Below are 15,543 nucleotides of genomic sequence, written 5' to 3'. Positions count from 1 at the left end.
AAAAAAAAAAAAAAACAGTTCAAATTAGCTGTTCTCTTCTGTACCTATTTGTGACTCACTTGCAAAAGTATTTTCCTAATCATGCAAGTGAATATAATTGTAGAAGGTAATTATCATTTCTAACTTGTATACTAGTCTTTTCTTATACCACATAGAACCATTAATCTTGTGTAGGAATGATGTTTGCTAAGCAATCAAGTACGGTCAGCCTGAAGTCAGATTTCAGGTCTTTGTAGCTCCTCTGTGTATGTGTGCATGAGGACATATATAAACATACACGTGTGTTTATATATGCTATCTGCATAAATATACATAGGTACATGTGTGCTTGATCACAGCAACAGCACAACTTCTGTGATTGCAAAATGAGCTTTGATTTGAATAATTGAATCTTAAAATATAAATTTCTATTAAATCTAAATGTGGTCCCTTCAAATTATCAACATGTAATGTTTTAACTTATTTTAAATGTAATAGCTATTAGACTTGTTACTGCTATTAAATAGACACACACACACACACATATATTCTCATTAATTTCTTTGGCTGTTTTCATTCCAAACAAAACATTTGCTTCGCAGACATAATTTTTGCTTTGCATATCATCTGTAGCATGCACATTTTGATTAAATGAATTTAAATGTTAAGTGTGTGGTTTTTTTTAAATGTTCTAAAAGTGCAGCTGTGGTATGGAATTACAATGAAGGACAAGACAGGAATTCAAAATGATTTTTGATTAATCAGATTCTCTGTCAGAAATGGAATTATCCCTCAGGAATGTGTTAGGTTAAGTTTACTCTGCCTTTATGACCTGGTGATGGTCTACGTGACCTTTCAAATTCTCCTCAAGCCCTGTTTTATGATTCTGTGATCAATTCATTTTAGCATTTTACAGCTACTCTATCTATGCTACCAATAATTCTTACGCCTTCAACATTTTTGTTGATGTTCTAATATTTTTTTTCCTATGAAATACTTTGTCTACATTTAAATAAGAATCCATTCTAAATATGGTAATAATGAAGGATGTCATTCTTATTTCGCTACACAGCAATCATGTATTCTTTCTAGCCTAATATTTCTGAATGCTGAATTTCTGTAATAGGTTACAAGGCTATAAATTACTGTTCTTCAGCATGAGCATCTATCAGTTTTTTTTGTACTGTTGATGTAGGGTTATTACCACTAATGGTAATAATTGAGGTCATAATTCACTTCATTTGCAAAATGAAATCCTGATTCTCAAGGTAGTTTTAGTAGCATTGAATCTGGAATTGTATTATTTATTATAATATGTTAAAGTCATGGCAAGGCGGTCTTTGCTTGCAAATGTGATTTAATCTCACAAATAGTTAATCTTGTTACAATATTGTCAAGTTAATCAGAATTGATTTGTTTAGTAAATCCACTGAATACTAATCAAGGCTTGGGTTGAGAAGATTTAGTAGCAATTTTAAGTCTTCAATAATTTCCCTTTATTCTTGGATGAAGTGACTCACTGAATTTGTGGAAATCTTTTAAAGATTTTTTTACAATTGGTAGTCCTGTGCCTGTCACCTCTGAAGATGTTATAAATGCACTACAACAATGCATTGTACATCTTCTTTAGAAATACATTTTCATAAAACTGATATTATGAATCACCATATTTGCTTTACCTAACATGTAATGAGTTGTTCTCCAAACCATCTTAAGTACTTCCTGGGTTTGTTACTCTTCAGTATTTGTAATTACTTAGTCTTTTTTTGAATAGTGATTGTATGGATATAGTTAAGAATTTATTATAGTCTCCATACATGTATATACTGACCACAAAAAAAAAAGATTATTCCATCAAGGATCTATATGAGGTGTTATGAAATGCATTCATGCTCATTTATGTACATTTCTGTATATTTTACTTAAAATATGTAGCTGTGGATTTCTTAAAAGATATGAAGTTCTTTGTTAATCACTGTTGACTATTAATAAATATAGTCTCTGAAATGAGAAGGAATGAAATCCTGCTTTGCACGGTGCCACCTGGAGCTTTGTGCTATGCTCACAACCTTTGAAACTCACAAAATTTTATTTTCTTTCCACAGAAAGCTTTTCTTTACAGACTACGGGAATGTTGCTAAGGTTGAGAGATGTGACATGGATGGAATGAACAGAACATGGATAGTAGACTCTAAAATTGAACAGCCAACTGCTCTTGCACTAGACCTCATCAATAAATATGTGTACTGGGTTGACATCTATCTGGATAATGTGGAAGTTGTTGACTATGAAGGGAGAAAGAGGCATACAGTCATAAAAGGCAGACAAGTAGGTATTTATTTGAAAAAAATGTAGGAAAATGTAATGATATCAATATACAAACATGCATAATGTCAATAAACTTAAAAAGATCCACCACGTTTTATTTTATTTACAGTTTAGCCCATTTTGCAACCTATCAACTTCAGTTCTTCTTCAACAACGCACCATTTAAGTCTCAGTTCCCATTGTAGAAGACTTTAGGAGGGAAGATATGGGGCAATGGAAAGATACCAGGCAATAAATTACTAAAGACAAGAACATATTGCCAGTTCAGGAAGGGAAGATTAATGAGTGGAGGAATGTTAAACAAAAGAACAGCAGAAGTTATTCACCTGTTCAAACCAATGAAAGTGACCTTAAATCATATTTTGTTGATGGTAGTGATGTCTTCATCTTAATTGATCCAGATGTTCAGAGTCATAAATACAAACACTGAGTCTGGAAGCTTTTGAGCAGGACTGTATCAAGCTGTCATTGTTTCAGTTTGGAGAGCGGAATAGTAGTTAGCAGTTCTACACAGTTGCAAGGCTCATGAAAATCGAACCATTTTTGGTCCCTACTCAGACTTTAGGGACTGGTGTCATCCGGATACATCTGTTTCTGCTTGAGGTTAAACAGGGTGTGTAGGATGTGCACATAGAACAAGTATTTTACCTGTTCTGCTGTGGTTCTTTGCTCAATTACCAAATGACAAATCGCTAGCATAGCCAGCGAGCTATTCTCAACAAATTTCAGAGATTAAAGTTTATTTCCTAAGTACAAGCATATCAGATGTCATGGTTTCCAAATGATACAGGCTTTTTGATTGATAGCCTGGCTTACAAAGAGCTATTCTTTGTAACAAGCAACATTTTCATTCATACATGGGGCAGCAGAAAATCTCTAGAAGTAAAAACTAACAAAATAATTAAGATTTTATACTCTGTATTGTAAAAAGAGTCACACTGTTAAAATTGTAAATATACCAATGTTCTTATGAGAGTTAAATAATAAAGCTTTAAACTGTACAGATGATGATAGGGAAGAAAATTTTAATACAGAGGAGAATTCTGAAATTTGGTACAGTTTCATTGTTATTATCAAGTCTGTTTTCTTTTCCATTTATGGTTTTACTACAGTTGGATTGAATTCCTGTTGGGTCTTAGTGAAATACTGTCATTGATTTTATTCATTCATTTAATTTTTAATTGCTTAAAAGCAGAAAATGATGGCAAAATTTGGTCAGCTTGAGGTAGTTTCCAGGAACCACTGAAATATTTGATGCACAGCAGCTTTTGGATCATCTTTAGTTTTGGTTTGTGGAGTGTGTCTGAATTTCTCTGAGTAAATGAGCTGAGTAAATACTCAGTGGTGAATAATTTATTGATTACACTAGTAAGAATTTCAGCCTGTAAATGTCTGAATAAATGTCTGAACACCTGCCAACAAATTCTCTTTAGCTTGCTCAGGTTTCAAAATTGCTCAATTTTGAATTTTCTAAATCCATACATCAAGCACAACCTCTGTATAATTAAACACATCATGTTTGAGATGTCACTGGCTAATTAACCAACTGTATTTAAGTAACATTCAATCAGTGTACTCGTACACATCAGAGATGAATAAAATAGAGCTCGCTTGTTGTTAAACAAGCAGTACAGTGTGACCATAGGCATATTCAAAGGTAGAACACAAAAGGAGTACCAGCATAGTTACTTACTTTAAAAATATATATATATATTCAGTGATAATATCTTGCTCTGGTGACATTGCTTTGATTATGTCACAGTGGAAAAAAATACATGAATTCAACCTGTAAACTACCTACATTTACTAAATTTATTAGTTAATGCTAGCTTATGTTAATGATAGTTACTAATTTTTAATTAACATTAGTTAATGCTAATGTGATATGTTGCATTTAAGACAACATGCAGAAGATTTTAATTGAAAAGATAGAGAACGCATGGCATTTTAAGAATAAATGAATGGGATTGTGGTAAATATTTTGCTTTTTTTTTCCCTGCATGTTTAAGGTTAGAAAAGTTTTATACATCCCTGTTCATTTGCATGGGAACTGGACTACGTGACCTTTAAAGGTCCCTTTCAACTCAAACGATTCTATGATTACAAACATATGAACTAGGTTTGTAATGTAGTTTGCATTTTTTCACTGATTTTTATCAGTATATTCATAACTTATTTTGTATAGTTTGGCCTGTACATTGGACATTATTATTTGATGCTTATAAAATGTATATCTAAATGTATATCTAAAATATTCAGTTAAAATAATGAATTTTTCCATCCCTTTTCCAGATTAGGCATCTCTGTGGTTTGGCAGTATTTGAAAACTACTTATATGCAGTTAATTCAGATAACTTCAGTATTTGGCAAATAAACAGATACAATGGCACTGATACTCGGTCCCTTACCAGACTTGAAAATGCAAAGGAGATCCGTGTGTACCAGAAAAGAACTCAAACATCGGGTGAGATGAAAATTCCTCATTCTAAAACCAGTTATTAGTTGGATGTGTTTTCAAGGAAGCGTTCTTCCAGAAATATGCAGTTAAAACTTATCACTACTGCAAAATTTTCTACAACTTCATCTGCCTAGTTTCCTGAGTCTTTCACTGCCAATTTTCTTGCTTCCCTAAGCTCCTACAACTGATTCCTGAGTATTCAACTTGGAGAGCTGCCAATGAGCTCTGTTTTGCAAGCTCTCTGACTTCATACATACAGCCTTTTGGGGATTTAACACTCTCAGAATTGTTAGGTGTCCAATACCACCCACCTACTTGGGTCTCAGACCTTGGAGATTCCTGTTTTCTCTAGATCTGCTTTTGACACAGGATACAAACCTGGAGGGACTCAAAATTCCTTCCCTCAGTCTTTGAGCTTGCCAAAATGCATGGAAGTTGGGAAGCTAGCCTGCTTAACAGCCAGCACAGTGGAGGAATTGCTGTTCACTTTTCCCCTGCTTGAATAAATGCCATGTTTGGCCTTCAATCTCCATTTGAGACTGGAATTAGAAATTTCTAAATAGTCAGAATTTTTGTTAAAATATCAATTTCAGATATCCAGTATGACTTGAATCGTGGATCCAGTCACATATTTTTCTGCGCTCAGAACATCAGCATGATTTATAGGATAACAAGATCCAAAATGCTTACAGTGATATTTTATCAATTAACGTATTTTGATGTGACTCTAGCGATAAAAACTAGAATCCTCTTGATGACTGCTGGGTTATAGAAAGCTAACACATCAATTCTGGTGATAAATGTCAATGTTATTAAATGCACTGGCTGCTCTGAGAGAAGTTTCTGACATGGTAAAAAAAAAAAAAATCTCTAAGCTGGTTGGATGAACTAATTTTACTCTATAGCTGAGGGCACTGATTTGCAGATGTTAGTGTCTGATAGAGGCAGCAAAGACTTTCTCCGCACTGTAGGCTCCCCTTGCGTATCCCTGAGGGACTCAGAGAGGTTGAATATTGGAGATGTGAGCACAGTATAATCTGTTATTACCTCCTCCGATTACTCTGTTCCTCCTGCCCTTTGTTCACTCTGCAACTTCTTTTGTTTCGAATGGGCATGTTCGTTGCTTGTCAAGATTTGCTGGAAAGGCTGTCTGAACTTGGTGGAAATTCTGTATACCTCTAAGAATATCGACCTTAAACCTCTGGATTACTTTTACAAAACAACTAAAAAGCTTGAAGGGAAGTAGAAGGAAGAGCTAAAATACTGTTGTTCTGTTGTAGGCCAGTGCAAGGTAAAAGGATAGATTTTGTCTTCTGATCAGAATTACCTTTAAAAATTTTAAAAAGTTAACTTGACAAGCTTTTCTGCTAATTCAGAGCTACGCATTTAAAAATATATCAAGGGAAAGGAATTCTTTAAATTGTTCAGCTGTTCAAATGCAGAAGAAGTGCTACAAGGCTTGTCTTGTTCTTTAGCCTCTGCATAGATATCTTCCATAGAAAGGTGTTGAACGAAGTGAGCTGGGGTGGGACAGTTAGCATAGGAATCTGCTCTCAAAACAAAATGAAAAAAAGAAAACCAAACTCACCAGTAAAATGAACTGAACAAAGAAATAAAAGGAAAGAAATCTGGCTATCTCAGGAGATTGCTGCCTGGCAAATAACTTCAGAATCTCATTAATGCAATAACCTCTGGGAGTTGATAGCCACAAGATTATCCTTTGGATATGCCAATTTGTCTGCCTTGAGTATCATCTTTAAAATCACCTTGTTTTGAACTTATATTTTGAGAAAGATTGTGATGAAAATTCCCTTTCTTTTTTATGGCTAAACTTTCTACACGCAAGCATATAATTATCCTACTTGAAATGGATTTCAATCGTGCTGTTTTTCACTCTCTTCAGTCAGAAGCCATGCGTGTGAGGTGGACCCATATGGAATGCCAGGGGGATGTTCACACATCTGTCTGCTCAGCAGCAACTACAAAACACGGACTTGTCGCTGTAGGACTGGCTTCATCTTGGGAAGTGATGGCAGGTCATGCAAAAGTATGTAATAAAAGTCAGAGAGTTTGCCAGCTGCTAATATTTCAGGGCTTAGCTCTGCGTGCTATCTAACATGTAATCAGTAGCAATAGAAATCACATGGTCTGTTTTCAGGTAATGTTGTTCTGTAGCATGTTTACCTGATGCTTTATTCGTATACTCCTTTTATTCACTTAAAATGATCTTACTTGACTAGGATCTGTTCACAGAAGTGACAATTTAGACATAGGATGCTGTTTAAAGAGTTCTTAAAATCATCATGAGCAATCAGTTAGTAAATTTTACTGATTTTTTATATACTATGCATTCTGATAATACATGAGGGCTACTGTGCTGTTAGTACTTTTAGTTATTATCCATTCCTACCTACACAATAATCCTAAAATTTAGAAATGCACCCTTCATGTAAACAAGGCAAGCAAGTTTCATCTGATAATACTTTGCAGCAGGAGGATTGATTTGTGTAACTGGTTATATCTGTCACAACCACATGATTGACATGACAGAAGGATGGGATGCCATACGGGAGGACATGGACAGGTTTGAAAAGTTGGACTCACAGCCCTACAGAGAAGAACTTGGGGGTTCTGGTGGATGAGAAGTTCACTCCGAGTCAGCAGTGTTTGCTTTGCAGCCCAGAAGGCCAACAGGATCCTGGGCTGCATCAAACCAGGACTGGCTAGTAGGGTGAGGGAGGTTATTGTTCCCCTCTGCTCTTTCCTCTTGAGTCTCCACTTGGAGTACTGTGACAAGGATTGGAATGAGGCCAGAGGGGGATTTGAAGGGTTAGAGCACCTCTCCTATGAAGGATGAAGGGAGCTGGGCTTGTTCAGCCGGGAGAAGAAAAGGCTCTCAGGAGACCTCACTGCAGCCTTTCAGTACTTAAAGATGTAGAGAAATTATTGTGAGGACGTGCGTGATAGGACAACAAAAGATTAGTTATAAGTAAGACGTTCTTTATTATGAGGGTGGTGAGGCTCTGGAGTAGCCTGCTCAGAAAAGCTCCATTGAGAATCCAGGATGGATAGGGGCTTTGGGCAGCCTGGTGAAGTGGAAAGCATCCATGTTAATGGCAGAGAGTTGGAATTAAATGGTTTTTAAGGTCCCTTCCAATTTAAATCATTCTGTAATCCTATTTTGTTCTTTTTTTTTTTTAATCAAATGATATATTTCAGGTGAGAAGTGTGCAACTGAATCCATTGATAAATGCTGGAAGATAAATGCATTTGAACCCAAATTTGTCATTGTTTTCACTGGTAACTCCAGTGAACTTGAAGAAGCGCTGAGGAAAATCATGTATTTTTGAGAATTTTAAGAGGTCTATTTATAGAATGGAGTATCTAAGGGCATTTATAAGTATTGTTAGCTTATTTCAGTTATTCGTAATTAAGCTATTTAATGAAACTGTAAAAATCTCTTGAGAAGGAAATATAGATATCCATGTTTTGAATCTCAGCGTGAAAGAAATCAGTATGTCAATCTGTTGTACTATTTCCCATTTGAAAGAAATTTGCTATAAGCTTTTGCTTGCTTCTGAGAAACTTTAGGTGAAAGAAGATAAAGTGGTGTCCTGTATTTGCTGAAGTTTAGTCGTGTTAGATCTAATGATTTCTTCAGTCGTGGTCTACCTTACCTGGATAGATCCTAATGAATTGTAAAATTAAATGTCTGCAATGCTATATATGTGCATTTCACATTAGATGCAAGGTTATTCTGTGATCTAGCATTTCTTTTCAGTGTGAACTTTTACAGAAGAAAAATAATTAGATGTAAGCAGTTCACCGAAGTAATTTGTATTTTAATTAAGGTAATGTAATTAGCTAGATTTCTCGAGTTTAGATACCTTTGGAATATATGAAAGTTTAATTTTGGTATTGAATAACGCTCCTGCTCCCCTACTAATTGTGCCAGTTAATTAAACAGTGACTTTATTCACTGTAAAGAAGATTAGGCAGCATCAGTTGTTTATGTTTGTAATCTTTCTTTTGCAGGACCAAAGAATGAATTGTTTCTTTTTTACGGGAAGGGACGCCCAGGAATAATACGGGGAATGGACCTGAATACCAAAGTATCTGATGAATACATGATCCCTATAGAGAACTTAGTCAATCCTCGTGCACTGGACTTCCATGCAGAAACCAATTACATTTACTTTGCTGATACTACCAGCTTCCTAATTGGACGACAGAAAATTGATGGCACAGAGAGAGAAACAATCCTCAAAGATGGTAGGAATGCTAACAGAAGATTTAAAACTTTATATAATCTACCCTTTGAAAGCAGACCCAGACTTGACCTTGAATAAAGTTGGAGCTTTTTTTTTTCTTACAACTTCCTATTTATTTTTTCTAAGTGCAGAGATGCTGTTTCTTGACTACTTAGCCTGTTATAGGCTAAGTTGCTGCTATTGCAGGCAAAGGTGGAGGTAAAGAATTACTTTACCTCCACTGTATTCTTTCTGTTGATGGGATGAATCCATAATGTAACAGTTCACTGAACTATCCCATATCCTTGAAAGTGTTATGAGACTTTTCTCTACAGCCTGTATCACAGTGTGGTTTCTGGAGTCTATTCAAGTAGGTTGGTAGAGGAAGACTTTCTGTACTGTAAAATCACTGGCAATAGTAATAATAATAATTTGCGTGATTAGGATTTTTTTTTCTGATGCATTTTCCCTCCTGCCTGTGGAAGCAGTATAGGAAAACCTAAGCATTTTTTGAGAATGTAAAGATGCTTTTTGCCATATATTATAGCAATTAGAGGAAATATCAGCACTTCTCTACTTTCCATGCCTCCCACCACATTGTACGGATTCTCACTGGCCAAGCATTCCATCTCTTTGTATTAAATGCTCTTTTACTAGCTAAGGCTCTGATTTGTCAACTCACCTTTTCCTTTCATAGAGCTATTTCATGAAATACTGCTTCAGTAGCTCTTTACCTCAGTTGAAATCCATTCTACAGTAATTGTTTCCTAGTAGACAAGAGGGGAAAAAAAAAAAGCACAACAAAAAAAACCAAAACAATTGCTTTAATGCAGGTGTTGTCATTCCTCATGATTTATAACCTATGTTTTAATCCAGCTGTCTCAGAGAAGTTAGCTTCCATTTACAGTGAAATTGTTTTGTTTTGTTTTTTTTTTAGTATAAGATCTCTACAGACCTCTGTGTGCATAAAGGTTCTTTCACTGGTAGCCACAAAAAGCTTGCTGATTCCTTAATAAGGGGTGGCTGTCTGAGTAAATAGTGAACACTCCAGCTGCCAATTGTGTAATTCTTCAGTTCACTGTGAATATGGAAATACATAACACGCATCAGAGAAGTTCCATTTTCATTGCTGAAAGTCTTTAACCAAAATGCGCACATTTCATTTTACCACAAAGTAATCCAAAAGTAGAGTACAGGAAGGGAATGAACAGTATATAGACTTAAAGACTGTAAGGTAATGCAAAAAAGCATCCTTGCTAGAAAGTGTCAGACGGGTTGAGCTTAGTCTAATCAAACATGCAAGCATGAAAAAAATATACATACACACTGAATCAGCAACTTCTCCTAAGTAATGTTTAAGTATAATTTTTATTGTTTTATAGATACAACATAACAAAATGCCAGAGTACTCTGAGGAGTTATAGATTGTTTGATTGTGTATTATTGGTATCCCTAATACTTAAAATGAATAAAAATAATCATTGTCATTCTCCCCCCACTCCTTTCCCAGGAATTTACATTATTAGTTAGAACTTGGAGAAGTTTTATGACTTCAAAGTGTGTTTAAAGAATACTTGTTAATGTATGTTTCATGATGTAAAAAATTAATATGGCCTCCAGCCATATCACCTCAGCTTTTATTCTTGTCAGCTCTCAAGAACTCAGCAGGGATAGATTAAATCGTTCTCTGGTGGAAAGCTACTAGAGAAAATCAGGTATGTCAGTAGGTGGTTTAATATTTGCTCAGAACAGCATGCTGCTAAGGAGCTCTATCTGCGGTAGGTGTCACTTCTCAGATTAGAAGTTGTCATTTTTTGTGACTATCAGGTTTTGCAAGAACAGATATGCTAGCTCAAACAACACTGTAACTCAGATAATTACGGTTTGCCTACATGAGAGCCCAATCCTACAAGTTGTTGACTAGCAGTTGAGAATGCTGAGCACCTAACGCTGCTGGAGTTTGATTTCCCATATAGTTTCAACTGTGATTTCCTATTCTTCACTTTGGAAAATAAACTGCTGTGTAGTATTGATAACTGTTTGACAGCTCACAGCAAAACCAATGCTAGAGTTGGCAGCACAACTGCAAATGTGGTGTACTTTCATCAGCAACAGAAAATGCTATAATTAAAGCTTCAAACTTATCTTGAAATCAGTTTTTTTTTTATGTTAAAAAATGGAACAAAGCAGTTTTTTTGTTTTTTTTTTAACTGATTGAAATATTATTCAGTTAGAATACCATAAGGATGAACTCGCTTTTTCTCTTTGTTTTTTAAAGCATTTCTTTGCCTTTTGTGGTGCCTTGGAGTTTTTTGTTATTTACTTCCCCATCCTTGCTAATGTTTACAAGGGCTAGTTTTGTGTTGAAGTAAGATTAAGGTAAGCCTATGAATCTATATTGGAAATCTATCTAGCTGGATGGTATATTGAAGAGTAACTATTTTTACTTTTCCAAATCAGTTCATATTGTCTTTTATATCAGGCCATGCTAGGGTACATGATTTGATGGATATTGATGGACCTAGGCCATTCTGTACCCAATTACATGCTGTGCTTATAATATCTTACAATTTCCCACATTGGTTTTAAATATGTTGTCTTTAGAAGTACAAGCTTTTAAATATTTTATATGTGTATTCCATATATATGGAGCCCACATACTACTGTTGAAATTCTGGTAGAATTACAAATGTTAGTTTTCCATTTGTCAAGTGAACAATGATAAAAAATGGCCTTTCTTTTACTTCATTCTTTTTAAGTTTAAAGGGTTTCCCTGTAAAAAGTTAGCTCAGAATAGTGAAATCAATTTTGTTTAGCTAGAGAGGCAGAACAACCCACAGTAAAAGTAAGGAATGTATTCAAAGCTTTTAGATGGTTAAACAAAAGTGAATTTTAGTTAGTTCTTATACTCTTTGTTTGGCTGAGCTGTGTTTGGCTAACTGAGGAAGACTTTCACTCTCTTTTAATGAACTATTCAACTCTTGATAGATGTTTATCTAAAACAAAGTCAGTTCTCTGCTCCCCTTTGTGTAGAGATAAATTCTCTTCTTTGCAGCAGCTGTGGGTCAGTCTCATCTTACGTTATTCTCTAAACTTCAGGAGCACATCCCCCTTGTCCATCTTTACTGAGCCATTGAAGGGGTTTATTAGTCAGTCATTCTAATGTAGTCTCTGTTTGGACTGGATTGTCTCCCCCCAGAAAGACAAGTTAAGACCTTTGAATTAAAAGCTTATTTTCTTAATGTACGAACTGTGTTCAGTTTTAAATATCTAGGTCAGACAGAATACAAATAAAAATAGCTTCCAAACAAATCACTCCGTCTTCAGACTTGGTATTAGTCTTCTCTGTGTGTTCTTAAGAATAATTTGCTGAGATCCCTTGGGTTTCCTGTGTATAGGTCTAGTTTCTTACGTAAAGAAGATTTACTTGATACTTTGTTGGTTCCTTTGTATCTCTCTCTTACCTTTTGAATCATAAAATGCTAAAATACTATATTAAAAAATAGAGAAGGTATTAACAACCAATGATTTGCTATTTCACTGATTTTAATAATTTCTACAGCTGAACATATCAACATGTGAATGCAAAAAAAAAAAAGAAATGGAAGAATATTTTTTCACCATACTTCAGTTAAAGTTTCTTTTATAACAAGAACACATAAATACAGAGATAATCAGGCTTCGTTTTTCATTCAAAAAAACTAAAGTAAAAATGGCAGCTGGGGATGCTACATATCTTTAACTCCTGTTACTGTTCAGGTCAATGGGGTAGAGTTCAAGTGCATACACACATTCATGAGTGTTTAATTTAACATAAGCAATATGCATGAGAGAACAACTACATGCTTGGAGTTATAGACAGTAGAACATTGAAACTACAAAACCTTTCAATTCTAATCATATGTCTGTTTTGCTACAACTGTCAGTAGCCACAAGATTGATTTTGCTTCTTGTTTTTAAAAATTGAAAACATTCTTACTGAAATATCTGTTTTAAGGAGACTGTTATTTTCAAATTTTAGCGTACAGCGGCCATCTGTGACTTAATATACTTCAATATTATATTTTCAATGCATTTTTGTTTCCTAGGTTATAAAATTTAGGAAAAAAATGAAACTTCTCACAGGGGCAGGATGTTTGAATGCATTGTAGCTCTGCTGACTTGATAGGGAATATGATGGCATTACAAAGCACTAAAAAAACATTGTTCCACTGAGAGGTTGTGGAGTCACTTGCCGTGTTGCAATGCTATTGAGATAGTAGTGGTATCTTTTATAGATGCTTTTATTGCATGCAAGTGTATAAAAAGCCCAATATTTCATTTATTGGATAAAACCATCATATTTTAGTGTATCATCAAAAATACACATTATCTATGTTTTACAGTAAGCTGGAGGTTTCTGTACTGCGCTGTTACGTATATTGTGATTTACATACCTTTTAGTAGGTAAAAGTACTGTACGTTCCTATTCATTCTGGAGACTTTCACTGGTTTCTTGTGGGGAACGAAATAGTTTTAGAGCCACAGTCAGTAAACGTGTTTGGGTTCTGAAAGCAGTATCAATGATGAGTTTGTCCCAGAGAAAAGGTCTGCAAAATAAAAAAAAAAACAAAAAACAAAAAAACTCGCAGATAGGAGACAGTAAACTTTAATATTGAAATTCAGTAAATATTGTTAGAAGTCAAGAAAATAATCCAACTGTATTTAGCATAAATTTCTCATTGCTGACACCAATGGATAGTGTTAGAATATGAATGTGTTGCATTGAACTTTTATTACTGCATCTCACTTCTCTCTCAGATCTTGATAATGTAGAAGGCATAGCAGTGGACTGGATTGGAAATAATCTTTATTGGACAAACGATGGCCACAGGAAAACAATCGCTGTAGCCAGACTGGAAAAAGCTGCTCAGAGTCGGAAAACATTGCTCGAAGGAGACATGTCTCACCCCAGAGGAATTGTTGTTGATCCTGTCAATGGGTATGAAGTAACTTTTTTTTATTTAATTCATGTCTTCGGAGTATATTGAATTTTGCTTGGGATGGGACTTTAAAACCATATGGCGATCTAAAATTCTGCAGTAGCCTATATCTCTTAATTCCTGTCAAGAATTCTTTCCTGCAGCCTTCAAAAGAATGAGCATACTTAGATACAGTTGAACTGATTTCAAGTTAATTTGAATGCGATTCACCTTTTGCTTGAACAAATTGAGTGTATTGGACCTGTATGTATTTTTAATATTAGGTGAACTTTATAATGCTCTATTTTGTTTCTCTCTTTGTAAGTCTCAATTTCTCAAGTTATTTAAAACCATATCCTTGTACACATTAGTTTACTAAAATAAATAGACATATTTTTCATTATATTTACTAATATAATGTGTTGTGATAGAACAGATAATGAAAAGAACATAATATGGTGGTACAGTTGTGGCATACCTAAAAATTCACTGATCAATTTCCTTGTTAAATTCTCACTGGCAGACTATTTAAGCAGGAAACTGTGGTGTCAGTGGATAGATTTCTGTTTTTCTAGTACTAGAATGCATTTATACTATCAGGTTTTCACTTTTGCACTTGCCCTTTGAAGAATGGAAACAACTGTGGACAGGCTACAGTAATTAAGGTCAGATAGTAAGAATGTAAAATCAGACCGTAAAACATAACCATACCTGCAATTACTTTGTTAAATTTTCCAGCTGAGTAAATGCATGGCATGGGAAACAGTTTATGAAGATGTATTGTCTGAAAAGGACTATTATATAAAACACTTCTCTAATAAAATAACTCGCCCTTCATGATTATACTTCTTATGGAAGCTTTTCCTGAGGGATAGCTTTTAGTATGGCATTTTAATTATGTTTAGAAAATATTAGTCTTGAGTTAACCAATGCGGAAGCATTTTGAGATACAATTAAAGCACATTAATGTAAACGTCTGTTACTGTAAGCATGTTTTAGCTTATGACATGATAACAACAATAAGTACAGGTGAAAAGTTAATGGAGAAAAGCTCATTAATTGCTCTTCAGCACTCATGTAAATATCCGCAAAACATATTTTTCTGTTCTAATAAAATAAATCATATAGTGACCTCTGTCTTTAATTGAGCTTTAGGGCGTACACTGGTTTTATTATTCTGTGATGAAAATGAACATTGTTTGAGTTAAACACACAGCAATATTTTTAATTCTCATAGAGCAAAAATTGGTTGATGTTCTTAGTATGTATTTGAAAAGACATTTGAAAGAACTGGAAAAAAAAACTCCAAACCTTCTGTATGGTGGCTTGGAGCAGAGAGTAAACGAGTAAGAACTGTGTATTTACATAAACCTGTGGTATATGTTGGGTATGTAGGTATGATACGACTATTTGTTTTTCCAAGTTCTTATGTAAAAGGTACGCTGATCACATTAGACTTAAAAGTGGTTTCAATTCAATCTCTGATGAGTGGGTTTGACATTGTTTACGTGATTGATTTTTATTTGAAATGGATTTGACAGGAAGACTGTTTTTTTTTCTGTTTTTT

At 34.6% G+C, this 15,543-nt stretch overlaps 1 protein-coding gene across 1 annotated transcript in view; it reads left to right on the top strand.

Moving 5' to 3' along the window:
• The window catches only part of LOC104909334 (low-density lipoprotein receptor-related protein 1B-like), a 56,407-nt gene that overhangs the window by 631 nt on the left and 40,233 nt on the right, over positions 1-15,543 (top strand). Inside the window, exons 2-6 of the mRNA XM_031554317.1 lie at positions 2,085-2,307; positions 4,600-4,771; positions 6,669-6,812; positions 8,801-9,037; positions 13,816-14,003. Coding sequence (XP_031410177.1) covers positions 2,085-2,307; positions 4,600-4,771; positions 6,669-6,812; positions 8,801-9,037; positions 13,816-14,003 — 964 coding nt within the window. The remainder of the gene's footprint in view (positions 1-2,084; positions 2,308-4,599; positions 4,772-6,668; positions 6,813-8,800; positions 9,038-13,815; positions 14,004-15,543) is intronic.

Source organism: Meleagris gallopavo, chromosome 7, assembly GCF_000146605.3.
Source record: "Meleagris gallopavo isolate NT-WF06-2002-E0010 breed Aviagen turkey brand Nicholas breeding stock chromosome 7, Turkey_5.1, whole genome shotgun sequence".
Classification (NCBI taxonomy): domain Eukaryota; kingdom Metazoa; phylum Chordata; class Aves; order Galliformes; family Phasianidae; genus Meleagris; species Meleagris gallopavo.
This window is presented reverse-complemented; position numbering and strand designations above follow the sequence as displayed.